Source organism: Lycium ferocissimum, chromosome 4 (assembly GCF_029784015.1).
Source record: "Lycium ferocissimum isolate CSIRO_LF1 chromosome 4, AGI_CSIRO_Lferr_CH_V1, whole genome shotgun sequence".
Lineage (NCBI taxonomy): Eukaryota > Viridiplantae > Streptophyta > Magnoliopsida > Solanales > Solanaceae > Lycium > Lycium ferocissimum.
The window spans coordinates 27,809,610-27,822,832 of NC_081345.1; the positions used below are offsets into that span (position 1 = coordinate 27,809,610).

Genomic DNA, 13,223 nt, shown 5'->3' on the forward strand with positions numbered 1-13,223 from the left:
AAAAAAAAATTGGGGGGGGAGGGTGGGAGGAGGAGGAGGGGCTAGTAAAAAAGCAAATAAAAAATATCCAAAACTTTTTAAAAAAAAAAAAAAAAAAATTGGGGGGGGGAGGGGTGGGAGGAGGAGGGGGTGGTGACAAAGCAAATAAAAAATATCAAAAAAAGAAAAAATGGGGGGGGTTGGGGTGTGGGGCGGGGAGGGGTGGGGGAGGAGAGAGAAGGGGGCTAGTAGGTTTTGGATTAAGTTGGATCTTTTTGTATTTTTATAAAAGATTAAGAAGTTTTTAAAATATACTTTGAACCCCAATTTTATCTTAATCCCAAATTTAAATAAATTTTAGATTAAATGATCCCCATGAGTCACCTATACTAATTTCATAACTAAAAAGTCATCTTTAGTTAATTCTTCCTACTATCATTGCCAGATTTACAATATCCACCACTTTGTATGTGTATTGCTTTCACAAAGCTAAAACAGAGAGGACCTATTTAGAGATGTACTGTACATGTTGCGTAACGAGAATAAAAAGAAGAGGGGTAAAGTTGACCCATGGGGTCTTCTCCGTTTACTTCCAGTCAATGGATAACTGATTGTTGTCTGACTGGTTCACGTTCCTGGATATTTCCCTTTTTAGACTCTTTCAATTCCAAATTCCCACTTCTCTTCTTTCTCATATTTTTGCAGATTGTCACCATTCCACATGGCTTCCCAAAATCAGCTTCCTAAAAAATGGAAATACGATGCATTCTTGAATTTTAATCCGGAAGACTTCGAAGGAAGCTTTGTTGCCGATCTTTACAAACGTCTGGAAGACAAAGGAATCAATGCGTTTGAACGGGATAGTGTCAAATTGCAAAAAGGAGAAACTATTTCAACAGAAATCTTGGAGGCCATCGAGGAATCAAGAATTGCCATTACCATCTTTTCCAAGAACTATGTTTCATCACCCTGGTGCTTGGAAGAACTCACTAAGATCATGGACTGCGTTGCCATGGGACAGGAATTCTTTGTGGTCTTCTATCGCACTTCTGCAGCAAGTATGCGTCCCTTGTTTACTTTAGACAGAAACCAGGCAAATTTCAAGGGTTATGATACGGAGAAGGTGATGAGTTGGGAGATCGCTGTCCTTGAAGCACTCAACATTGCAGGATTTGACGCATTTGATTATCATAGAGCAGATGCGGAGGTGGTTCATGCATTTGAACCTATCGTTAGGTAAGTAGCAGCTCAAATGAACTAGTTGAGTTTGATTCAATTTTTGCGATACATGTTCATCATTTTTTGTGGAAATTCTCTGCAAATCTGTTTGAAGTAACAAAGTCATCGTTAAAATATCATGAAAACAAAAAATGGTCAGTTTATTCATATTATTTTCTGGAAGAGAAAAAAGAAGGATCAGTTCGACTGTGGCTAAGTGGTCAAGGAACTGGAGGGACAACCTTGAACCATGGTTCCAATTATAGCAGAGATTACGCTAGGTTGACGAATTCTTCCCATCTCCTAAGTTTTGGTGGAATGGCAATAAACAAATCAGAAAGGTCTACCACCTCTTAACACCATTCAGCCAGAGTTGCTATTAAAGTTTCCCCTCCCCCCCCCCCCCCCCGCCGCCCACGCCCACCCCATAATCGAGAAACGTGCGAGGCCCAAGTCATGCATCATTCAAAATTCGGTGGATAATGGGCCCCTCTCTACCCTCACGTCACGTGCTTCTCTCTTTACCACTAGATTAAAAGTCCTCGGACTTATTAAACGGCTTCTTTCTTATTAGTGAAAGGATATGCCATTAAAGCCTTCTTTACTGATCAGTAATATAAAGGACATGGGCTATTAAGCCTTAGGACCAAAACACCTTGTTGATGAACTCCCTAACAGGTCATGGGGTGGGGTAGATAGAGAAATATGAAGCTGCTACGATTTTGATTTAAGGTATGCTTTATATATTGTTCTGAAGTTTTTACTTGATTCACGAATTAGCTCATCAGAAGTCGATTTTTATGTCATTTTGATCTCAGATTTTGGGTCCTTAGGCCTACTATCAGAATTGCAAACTGCCTTGGTAATATCATAATATGTATCCAAGAATAAATAGTCCAAGCTATTTAATACTACTTAATGTAAATTAAGGACTTAATAGAAGCACAACTCTAACCAAAAAAAAAAAAAAAAAAAAGAGTTGCAAACTTTTAACCAAAGAATTCCATATAGTTTATAGTTATTACTCGTTCATATCTCATAAGCTAATAATTTACTTTACCCATCATATATATTGTGTAAGAAATGGGACATGGCAGAAAGACTTTATAGGAATCTGTGATCTTTACATCTTACGCTTATATTTACTTATATACATCTTTTCACTTTAGAGTAAGCCCTCTCTGTCCATCAATTAATATGTACAACTATTACTATCATATCTAACATCTTTCAAGCTTTTGCATTTTTTTCTACATTATATGTGCTGAGCCTTTTCATCACTTTGCATCTATCATTGGTCAATTTTTTTCAATTGACCATCCTTTTTGATAATTGGACAAAATATCAGTGATAATATTTCTCGAGAATATCTTAAAAACAAGGGATTCAAACAAAAGGATCAAGGCAAAATCTCTGTGCTCATCCTAACTAGTGGAATATTGGGTTTCGAAATAGGAAGTTCACTTGAACATATCAAAACAAGTTTATCATCTAAAGAGGTTTCTCCAAACTTCAATTCTTTCAGTAGTTGTTCGATCCATATGAGTTCACAAGTAGCAACTATCATGGCTTGATATTCAGCTTCAACATTGGATCTTGCCACCACACTTTGCTTCTTGCTCTTTCAAGATACTAAGTTGCTTCCATAGAGCAAATTTGAGAAACAAAACTTCTCATTGATCCGCAAATAAGCTGACAATTGAGTTCAGGCTCCATCTTTGGATGAATTGTTGCTCAAGCTCAAGCTCATAAGGATTGTACGAGCTTGGCTTTATGATTTTTAAGCTGCAGTCCTGATAAAAAAATGATTTTTTCTCTCTGTAGCTAACTACTCATTAACTTAAAAATAAAATTAAAAATTACTGTGGGTCAAGTGTCCTTTTTAATGGGATTGACCCGTGTTTGTTTGGTGATTGGATGATCTAATGGGTAAAAGAGAAAAAAACTATTCTAACAAAAATATTTAACATGATTTTTGTGAATTTCATGTTTTCTTTTTTTTAATATGTTGCATAATTTTAAAAAATCCTAAAATGGCATAATCATCCTTGCAGGCTCAAAACATGTTGAGCGCTTAAAATATGCCCGCATTTTATGTGCGCTTCGGTTTAAAACGAGGGTAAGACATACTTTTTCTGGCCAATGAGCCTCGCTAGCAACATAATCCTCGACACTAGAATAATTGATATTTCAGCATGCGCCTAATGTTTTTACAATTTTTATTCATATATTTGTTATTCATGCTAATATTAGTAGTCTTGGACTGAACATGTATATATATGTATTTTTGCAAAAATAAAATAAAATAAAATACAACGCTTTTTTTGCGCTTTTTGCGCTTCCCAACAAGAGCTTGCTTTTCGCTTTTGATAACACTGCTTGAGTATTGTTTTATGCTTCGAATATTTTATTGAATACATTTTTATTTGATACAGCGACAATGAAGAATGTAGTCATCAAATTGTTGACAAGTTTTGTCAGGTTGGTAGCTTTGCAAAAAATCTCGTGGGAATCAGATCTCGCATAGAGGAAGTAAAATCGTTGTTGAATGTTGAATCTGGCGGTGTTCATTACGTAGGGTTATGGGGGATGGCTGGTGTAGGGAAGACAACCATTGCCAGAGAACTTTTTAATGAGATCTCTTGTCAATTTGAAGGGTCTTATTTTCTTGCAAACATGTTGGGAAAATATTTAAAAGAGCATGGAAGACGCTCAACTCTACCGCATATTTTGACAACAGAAGCTTCTTTCACAGACATCATCAAGAAACATTCGCTCGGATGGTTGCAAATTTTGCTAGGGGAGCAAAATAACGCCAAATGCTATCACTTTCAAGAAGTTCTAGTTGTTTTGATGATCTGGATGACAGCTCCAGTTGGAATATTTAGCTGGGAAATCGTGATTCTTGTTGATGGAAGTAGGGTCATTACAACAAGTAGAAACTTTGATTCATTTTGGCAAGATAATGTGTTATATCGTGTTCCAGAACTGATAAGCCTGAGGCTTTAGAACTTTTTAAATATCCTTTCAACAAAGAACTCCAGTTAAAGACTTTGAAGAGCTCATTATGTTGTGACCAGATTATGCTACAAAAGTTCAATCATATCTTTAGAAGAGGTCACTTGGTATGATCTTTTTTTAGAACAATTTTTGAAGTAGAGTCCTCCAGAGAAGTGCACAAAAACCATTAAAATATGAATACCCAACATTCGATAAATTGTTAGGCTCAAAATCAGCCATGTCTAGAAGAATTGGGGAATATTAAAAAAAATTAAAACAATTGCATGCTTGATTAGAGAAAAAAGAAAGCCTAATCTAGATAAACAAATAATTTCTAAGGCTTCGAGTCAATAAATAAAACTTGTTGCTCCAAACGATCATTTTTATATATCTTGTAAGTAATATAGGATTGTTAATCCGGATATCATACCTACAGAGACTTATGATTAACTATTTACTAGATTAAACTAATGCTAATTATCTAAACAACAAATAAAATCTAAATTATATTTGTAAACTAATTAAAAATAAAAGAAAACAAATAATGAACTTCAACCAATGTGTTTCCTCTAATTTTATCGGAGAAGAGATCTCTTTCCAATATTTATGCCTTAAAAAAAAGCAGTTTTCAATTTGAATACTACATATGAGTTCTTTTAGTTGACGGGTTGATTTCAACTTTATGATATTCCCTCGAAATTATGTCCGGTATCTGCTGGAATCTTATTATAACGCCTATATCTCTATGATTAGAAAAAGGTAACAGATCGCGTTTATTTCTCCGTAACCAACTAAGAGGGCTAAAGGGTATATCTCTATCATTGAAGAGAAACGTTAATATCAAACAAACACTATTTATTCTTATTACATACGTGAATTCCCTCTCTCAACTCTAATTCACGCACCACAAATAGTGTTCAATTAGTGATCAAGTAATTAAATAATTAAGTACAAAAATAAATAAGCAATCCAAAGATGGAAAGTTATAGATACAAACGATAATCAAAAGTCAACTTTCGTGTTTATGTCAAAACCAGAAAGAGAGTTTAGCTCCCGCGTAGACATGGAAGAAAAACAACAAATCATCCGAATATAAACGTAAAAATGAGTACTATAGAGAAGAGATGATAAAATCCCAGTAATAAAACAAAGCGGCTTCCAAGCCTTCTACAGGTCGAGTTAAAATGGGTTTTTGCCCATCCAAAGTTATGTAAAATCGTGTATATATATATTTATAAGTCTTTAAAAGGCGCAACTTTAAAAAAAAAATCAACCGATTCAAAGCCTAAAACCCAGTAAAAAATTTGTCGCACCTCTGCTAGCTTTATGCAAAAGCGGCCTGTGCGGCGCCAAGAGGATTTAACAGGGACCAATTATTTTTCATCGCTGCTGCCAGGTAATTGCCAAACTTTTCAATTCATTAAAAGTTGCTTTCAATTGTTTCTTCACTTTTTGCAATTTGTTTCCATTATCCAATCATTGGAGTGATCATGATGTCCTCCACTTGTCTCCCTCCGTTTTCTCCTTTTTTTTTTTCTATTGCTTTTTTTTCTTAAATCTCTTCATCTTCACACCGATTTATTCTTACATAATAAAAATATAATATTAAAAAATGGCAATATAATAGTACTCAAAAAACGATTAAAAGTATTAAAATGTAAGGCGAAAAATGACTAAATATATACATTTTTAGGCCGAAATCAATGTGTCTCTTTGAAATTAATTTCCATGTTACATCTCTCTATTAAGAGATTAGAATCTAAGAATTCCTTGATGTTTCCCTCTAAAATGCAGGTCCTGCAAGCATTTTGAGTACTCTGACTGGATGTGTATTGTGAATATCCTAATCACAAAATATATTCTTATCGTCAATCAATGCCCGGGAAGTGCAAGTGGAGCCAATTGGAAAGCTACCTGCAACCAGGACCACTTGAGGTTGCTTAGCCCCTGATTATTTATTTGAAAGAGCATAGTACTTTTCAGTTGTAGAAATAATGTCTAATTAAGAAATAAAACTTGTATAAATTCACCAAAACATTGAGAAAACCTTACCGAGTGTCCTTGCGCAGCAGAAATACAAAGTTTTTTGCACGGAGAATACCTCGAGTAATAAAGCAGTACTCCAGATTTTTTTTTTCGGCCTGAAACATCTTATATAGACAGGATAGCACACAATGCAAGAACCATGTGAACATAAAGTGTAAAAGTCATGTAAATAAAAGTATTAACCCAAGAAAAAAATTGAAATTATAAGCTATACAACGTGTGTGTAGAATTTCAACGACAGGTGCAAAAACTATTGATATCCAGTAAGTTCAAACACGAACAAACAAATTGTTTTGCATTATACCGAAAAAGAATAAAGGAAACTATAATCACTATAAAGGTTTTAAGCTTCATGTATAATCTTCCATTCATATTAATGCTTAGTATGGCTCGACTATCCTAAGAGGTTAAACTATACAGTTTTCTAGAACTTCACTAAAATGAGACTCAAATACGATTGAAATTTCAAGGCATAATCAATTCACGGTGAAGAATTTTGGTAAACTCTTTCAGTCATGTGCAGTCAGCCAAGAAAGGCGAGGCTTCCCTCTCTACTCTTTTATGCGAAATCCTTGATGATTTTTGTCTTATTGATATTCAAACCCTCAAATGTTGTTGGTTCTTCAAGTATTGGAGAGGATTCAAGAAGAATTATCTCTCAAATCCGAGTCCCACATCTGTTTTCAAGAGGAAAATCCTAGGATTTGGGGTTCTATATGAAGAACCTCATTTCCCCCGATTTGAATAAACCTACAAGCCTTCATAGAAGCATCAGATCTAATTTCCAATTTAACTAGGGATTTGGCTTTAGTCGAAACCTTTACCTAATTGAATTTGGTCTTTTTAATTCTAAACCTTGTTTTTTGTAGTGGCTGAGTACTCGTGGTGTCGAGGAGCTCAAAAAGGATTCCCGACTTCAAATCTCGGTTAGTCTGCATTGAAAAAGGTAATTTCCTCATTCCTTTTTATTTTTATTAATTTCTTGTATTCACTACGTGATTATTGTTTAGTTAATGTTTAGTTTAGTTTGAGTAGTTTAATTATCAGTCTATGTGCTTTGTTTAGTTTGATTAGCTAGTTATTTTAATGTTTGGGTTATTTGCTGGTTGGTTTAGTTGTTTTGTTGAGTATTAGCTGTTAGTTTAAGCTTAATATAGTTAGTTTACGGTGTGTTAGTGGTTGTTAGTTAAACTATAAATAATTGTTGCTTAGCTTAAATTAATCTGGCTGTTGTTAAGCAATGACATGGTGGTGCTATTAGGCAGGGAGATAGACTTGATCCTTAGGTTGCTTATCCGGAGATCGCTGTAGAGAGAGCTCCATTTGATTCAGGACAATTTGCTGTGATTTATCTTTTTTATGTATATGGGCATGGCGGGGCCCTGTCCCGTCTTTATGATGTTACATACTCTTTTTAAAGGCTCGTAGACAGTTGTGTATATCTAGATGTCTCTTAGTTTTGTCGGCTCATGTTTTGTATATCATTTTGTTAGCCTCATCGGCTTGTGTATATGTATATGGGTATAGTTGATGATGTTGATATAAAAGTGCCTTAGCCCGACGAAAATTATATTATTGATGCATAGAGATTATGAGTAGGCCATGTGGCTCACCTAGTTATGATTGTGGAAGTATGATGAGAGGTGTCCGATGGGTTAGCCCCGGGTGCCCGTCATGGCCCTCCGGTTGGATCGTGACAATAAGCATTACACAATATCATCTTCCCCCTTTTGGCATCATTAAAAAGTTATTCCAGATCAGTTAAGCATTAATTTGAACTTGCAATATTTAACTCATGGCTGCTGGGGCTATCACAAATACACATGATAGAAACATTTGCTCAATTTATATCTTCTTGAATGATTTGAAGCAAAAAAAAAAAACATCACAGAGATATAAGAGTGCATGAAAATTTCCATTATTATTTTAAAAAAACACCAACATAGAGTGATCAAACAAATGTACAGACCAAAAGAAAACAAGAACTAAGATGTTAGAATAGAGGAAGGAGTAAACAAAAAAAGATGGAAACTAGGGAGGATGGTTTGGAGGAGTTATAAGAGTCTTTAGAAAGGGGAGTGACCAAATCCTGAATAATCTTAGTGTTTTCTGCTTTCTTCCTAGCTAGTGCATTCTGTAGACTCAAAATCTAAGCATTTAGAACTTCTAGCTCATGTTCATGCTTGACATGAAGCATATCCAAGTCATAGTGATGCTTATCCTTCAATGCTGCAATCTCAGCCTCCTTGGCTACAAGTTGATCCCTTAAAATTTATAGCTCCTTATCAGCATCCCCAACCGAAACTGGTTGATCAACCTGTTCCAAGGTCCAAATGACATCCTTTGCCGTCTGATACTGCCACACTTTAATGGGCACTTTGAAATGGTCAAAGATTTCAGCTAACCAGAACCCATAGGCCAAACCCATGGCCTTTATTCTCTTGCAGAGAGATCCTGCACATGTGCTGAATCATGAGATTAGGCATGTGGACTCTAATGTCTAGAAGCTCGATGAGTGCCATGTCCAAGAACCATACGATGAACTACTTCAAAATATAGTTGGTAAAGCTGAGGCATCTCTCTTTCAAGATTACTCTTGTCTTGCTTGGGCTATTTGGGTTGTTTAAGAATTTTTTCTTGTCATGTCCACATCACTTGCCATTCCTTGAGTGATGGCCATTCATTCTTTGCATATTTTTCCCAACCCACAGAGGTCACATGCAGAATTTCACCCAACTTCTGAGCATTTAACCCAATTTCAACTCCCAAAGACAAAGGCAGTGAGTTGCTCTCCATCAAAAGTAGCATTAACATAGAAGTCAACAACCTGTTCCTTACACATCTTCTTCTTTTCATCCCTTGGAATAAACAAGTTACTCCATCCTTGGTGCTTAATCCTTTTTAACAATATATCCGTCTTAGGTTCCCCATCACCAGTGATTACTCTACCACTCAGTATTGATCGAGTTTTGATCATCAAGATTGTTCGCTTAGTTGGATTTTTTAAGTCCTCTGAGTCGAAGTAGTTTTCAATATCTTCGAAGGCTTGGTCCTATGACTCAAAAGATTCATCATTTTCACTCTCACTTGGCTGTTCCACTAGCTTGAACAGAGATTTCCCTTGGATGAAACAAGTTTTCTAACCCATTTCTTTGTTGCAGTTGGTCATGACCTTAGAGTGACCACAACCTTACCCTTTATTTTCCATTCCCTATCGGCAGTCTCTGTCTCTTATGCTAATTTAGTCACAGATATTGAAACAGGGCTTAGTAGCCCTTGTTCTTAGAGCAGCGCTTCTTTTGCTTGCAAACATTGGCTTTTTCATCTCTTACTCAGCCTTCCTCTTTTGTCCCCTGGTATGTGGGGTTCTGAGTACTATTAAAGACCTTCCTCCTCAGCTACTTTATTATCAGGCTTTAGAACTGGCTCACCAGATGCCTTTCTAAGCCTAGACCTAGCCTTCTTCACCACAAACTTAGTAATGAGCACATCATCATCATCATTGTTACCTTTATCGGCACTTACTTTTTCTGGATCAAGTTTATAACCTATTCTATTAGAATATCCTTTTGTACTGTTAAACCAGGTTCAACCACTTGTTTATGCGCACATGGGTGTGATTTGTTGGTGATTCTGCTTGAGCATCAACAGAGGGTTCAATATTTTGATCTGATTCAGTTGCTTTTGCATCACCCTCACCCACACTTTCTAGTGCCCCAGCCACTACTTCTTCTATAGATTTCGCTGTTTCCCCTAGTTCATCCACCACCTCTGTCTTGTCACCAACACACAGAAACTTACCTATCTTTCATCGTAGCCATGTACCCCAACAAGTGCTCCGTCTGCATGTTTCCCCCCTCAATGTGTGCTCCATCAATCTTTTCCTCTACTTTTTCTTTTTCAACCACTAGCTCCTCAATAGATCTTACTACGTGAGACACCCCTATCTCCCCTACTACTACAACTTTTGTAACGACAATTAGAGATATTTGTTCGAGGGGACCTGTATAGTATATACCTTTTAACTCAGACATTTTACTAGTCAGTCTTCGAGTCTCTTCTCCCTATACTTCAAGTAGATCACAATGCGTTTCAAGAACATCAGAATGATGGGAGAAAGATACTAGAGATGGGTCGAATTGGGAGTCATCAGAGTGAAATAATTCATCTATGCGACATGTTTTTGTTTTGGTTTTCCTAGGGTTTTGGATTTGTGGGTTAGAGGTTGGAACTGTACTTGCAGGTATTTCTGTGTTGGATGGTTCAGGGATAATTGGGTTCGACATTGTCTTAGTGGTGGTGGTGATAGGGTTAGTGGTTAGAAGTGGTTTGGGGCTTTTGAGCAGTAGTGGAAGTTGATGCTTGTTGTTCCACTGGAGAACCGACTGAGGGTGTGGAATTTACAATAGAGATAATCTGATGATGCAAGACTTTTGAGGATGGAAGGAAAAACAAAGCTTTCTTGTGGTTAACAAGGAAAAGCCGGTGATTGGATGTGAATAGGTTGCTTGTTTCAAGGTATTTTAGACCCATGCATATAGAAATGATCGACTTGATAGTTGCATGGTTTCAAAAGAGAGTCATCATTGCGAAGGGATCTTTAAGAATAATGATGGTTGCACACTTTCGTTCTTTTTACTTTTAAATTCAGACTTGAAAATAGGATAAAAGATGAAATATTTCCATGGTCTGCATATTTATATAAAATAGAAGGATGGTATACATACCTTTCTTTGATGGACCCCCAGCAATCTCAACATCCAGGCCAATTTTTGTGACATTCAATATTCATTAGATCTTATGACATAATATCTATCATGGTATAGGACATACAAGTGAATGCACGAGGCTGAGTAAGATATTATTCAATTTAGGCATTACTTTATCCGTAACAATTATTCTAGTCCATTACAAAGATACTTATGTAATTTTAGTTATTCCTAATTTTAATCTAATTTACACAAGGATCTCTTTCTAGCTCCACCCGAGTTCCCATAGTCCAATTTTCATCCTTTAAGGCTTTATTAGATGAGTCTAGTTAACCAGAAATTTCAGCACATGTTCCCCTTGTCATCCTTCCCTTCTTGTCTTTTACAAAGGGCATAGTCTCTCATAGTACTGAGTGAGCAGAGTTATTGTTTATCTTCGTTTCATTATCCGGAGAAAGCACTATTCGATGTCGCTTAGCTTGCCTCCTTCTGCCACTCTTACCTGCAAAACAATCAAGGGTTAGTCTTAAGAACCCATACTAGCTTGGGCCCTTTTCCTTGAACAATGGGACGAATAATTCTTTCTTTGTCCATTCCGTCAATCCATCTAGGAACCCGTTCTTCGAACCTGTTCCAAGACTATTGTCAGACTTGATGTTTCTTCTTGCAATTTCTAGATTTCTTTTCTTATATTTCATGTTCACTGGGCATCTAAGTTTACAATGACCAATCTTTTCATATAGAGTGCACAATTCTTCCTCTATAGGTTCTTCCTAAGCAATTCTATCATACCCCAATCCAGTGGTTACATTGTGTGTTTTACTGGTGAGGTTGGAAAGTAGTTGATATGTTTGCATCCAATGATTTCCTCTCTCTAGATCAACTTCTGCTTTAGACAATTTTATGCTGATTTCTCTAGTCCTTTCCTTTTCAACGTGCAGCTCCCTTTTTGCCCTTTTCAATTCCGTTTCAGACTTGAGTTGTTTTTTCCTGTCCTCAATAATGCAAGTATTAATGGTTAGCTTTAGAACTTCAAATTGAAGATCCAAGACAGATGAACCAAGTTGAGTGACTCGTTCTTTTAGAGAATAGTTTTCCTTTTCAGCATTTTCTTTGCTGGTTTCAATTTCCATGAATTAATTCTTCAAGCAAGAGAGGGCATTAAATGACTCAACTATTTTTTACTCATGTCATGATGCTTATCAAGCAGGGTGATCATCAGGGACATGAGTTTTTTCTTAGAGAAAAGATCCAGCTTACCATTCAGATCATGAACATTTACCTTTGTGTTCTCCTCTGGGTCTGAGGCTGACTCTTCAACAACCATGAGTGTCGAGTGATAAGCTTCCTCTCAGACTCATCATATGAACCTCAGACTGCCACCATAGCCCTTTTGTTTATGTATTTGTCATGTCATGGAGCTGTTCCTTCTTCTTCTCTTTCTTAGATCTTCCTCGTTACACCCTATACTTTTATACGTTAAGTTTCCTCATGAGTTGGTTGCTATTGATTTAGAGAGCGGAATGGTAATATAGGATTAGACATGTCTATATTGAGTATATTAGAGTTTAAGATCATGTTTAGTAGGTATTGGAAAGTTCCGGGATCAAGCGAATCAAAGAAATTAAGTTTGTCGAAACTTTGAGAAAGTTAGGCAGAATTCTGGACAGGATTTTTTGGTCCATCTTTGGGGAGGTATATCTTCTAGAATATGAGGATTTATTGAATGCATAAACTATGTAAGTTCAAGTCCAGAGAGTTTTCTTTCCAATGCAATTTACATATCACAAATCCGAGAAGTACAGTGCAAACTACGGCCTGTACAAAAATATACGATTTCAAGCACGGACGTTTTTTCCTTGGCAGAAAGGCAAATTTTTATACTGAGAATTATGAACAAGAAATACGGACCATATTTAAAAATACGGTCCGTACTTGTGGCCGTATTTTTATGTCCGCTGCAGTTCATTTTTTTTCTATATAATTCGTATACCCTTCATTTTATTTCATTTTCTCCACTTCCCCTGACCTCCAACATTCTAGAAAATCCTCTCCATCATATCTAATCAACTCCTAAGAAAAATCAAGGATCAAAAGAGAAGATTAAGTGTTTAAAGGGTCTAAAGTGATCATGGAAGCTTGTTTCTCCTCTTGGTAAGGGTTTTGGAGGATACTTCAAGGTGAAGCATGTCACGACCCAACCCCGTAGGCCGCGACTAGTGCCCGATCTGGGCACCCGTACACACCCATTAACCCGAAATAGCGTACAAG

General features: G+C 36.5%; 2 protein-coding genes across 2 annotated transcripts in view; both read left to right on the forward strand.

Moving 5' to 3' along the window:
• Positions 1-13,223, forward strand: part of LOC132052082 (disease resistance protein Roq1-like) — a 36,881-nt gene that overhangs the window by 5,238 nt on the left and 18,420 nt on the right. The gene's annotated exons all lie outside the window — the stretch shown is intronic.
• Positions 481-3,853, forward strand: LOC132054528 (toll/interleukin-1 receptor-like protein). Its single transcript, XM_059446518.1, has 2 exons — positions 481-1,037; positions 3,633-3,853. Exons 1-2 carry the CDS (start codon positions 701-703, stop codon positions 3,722-3,724), a joined length of 429 nt encoding a protein of 142 aa, XP_059302501.1. The 5' UTR covers positions 481-700; the 3' UTR covers positions 3,725-3,853.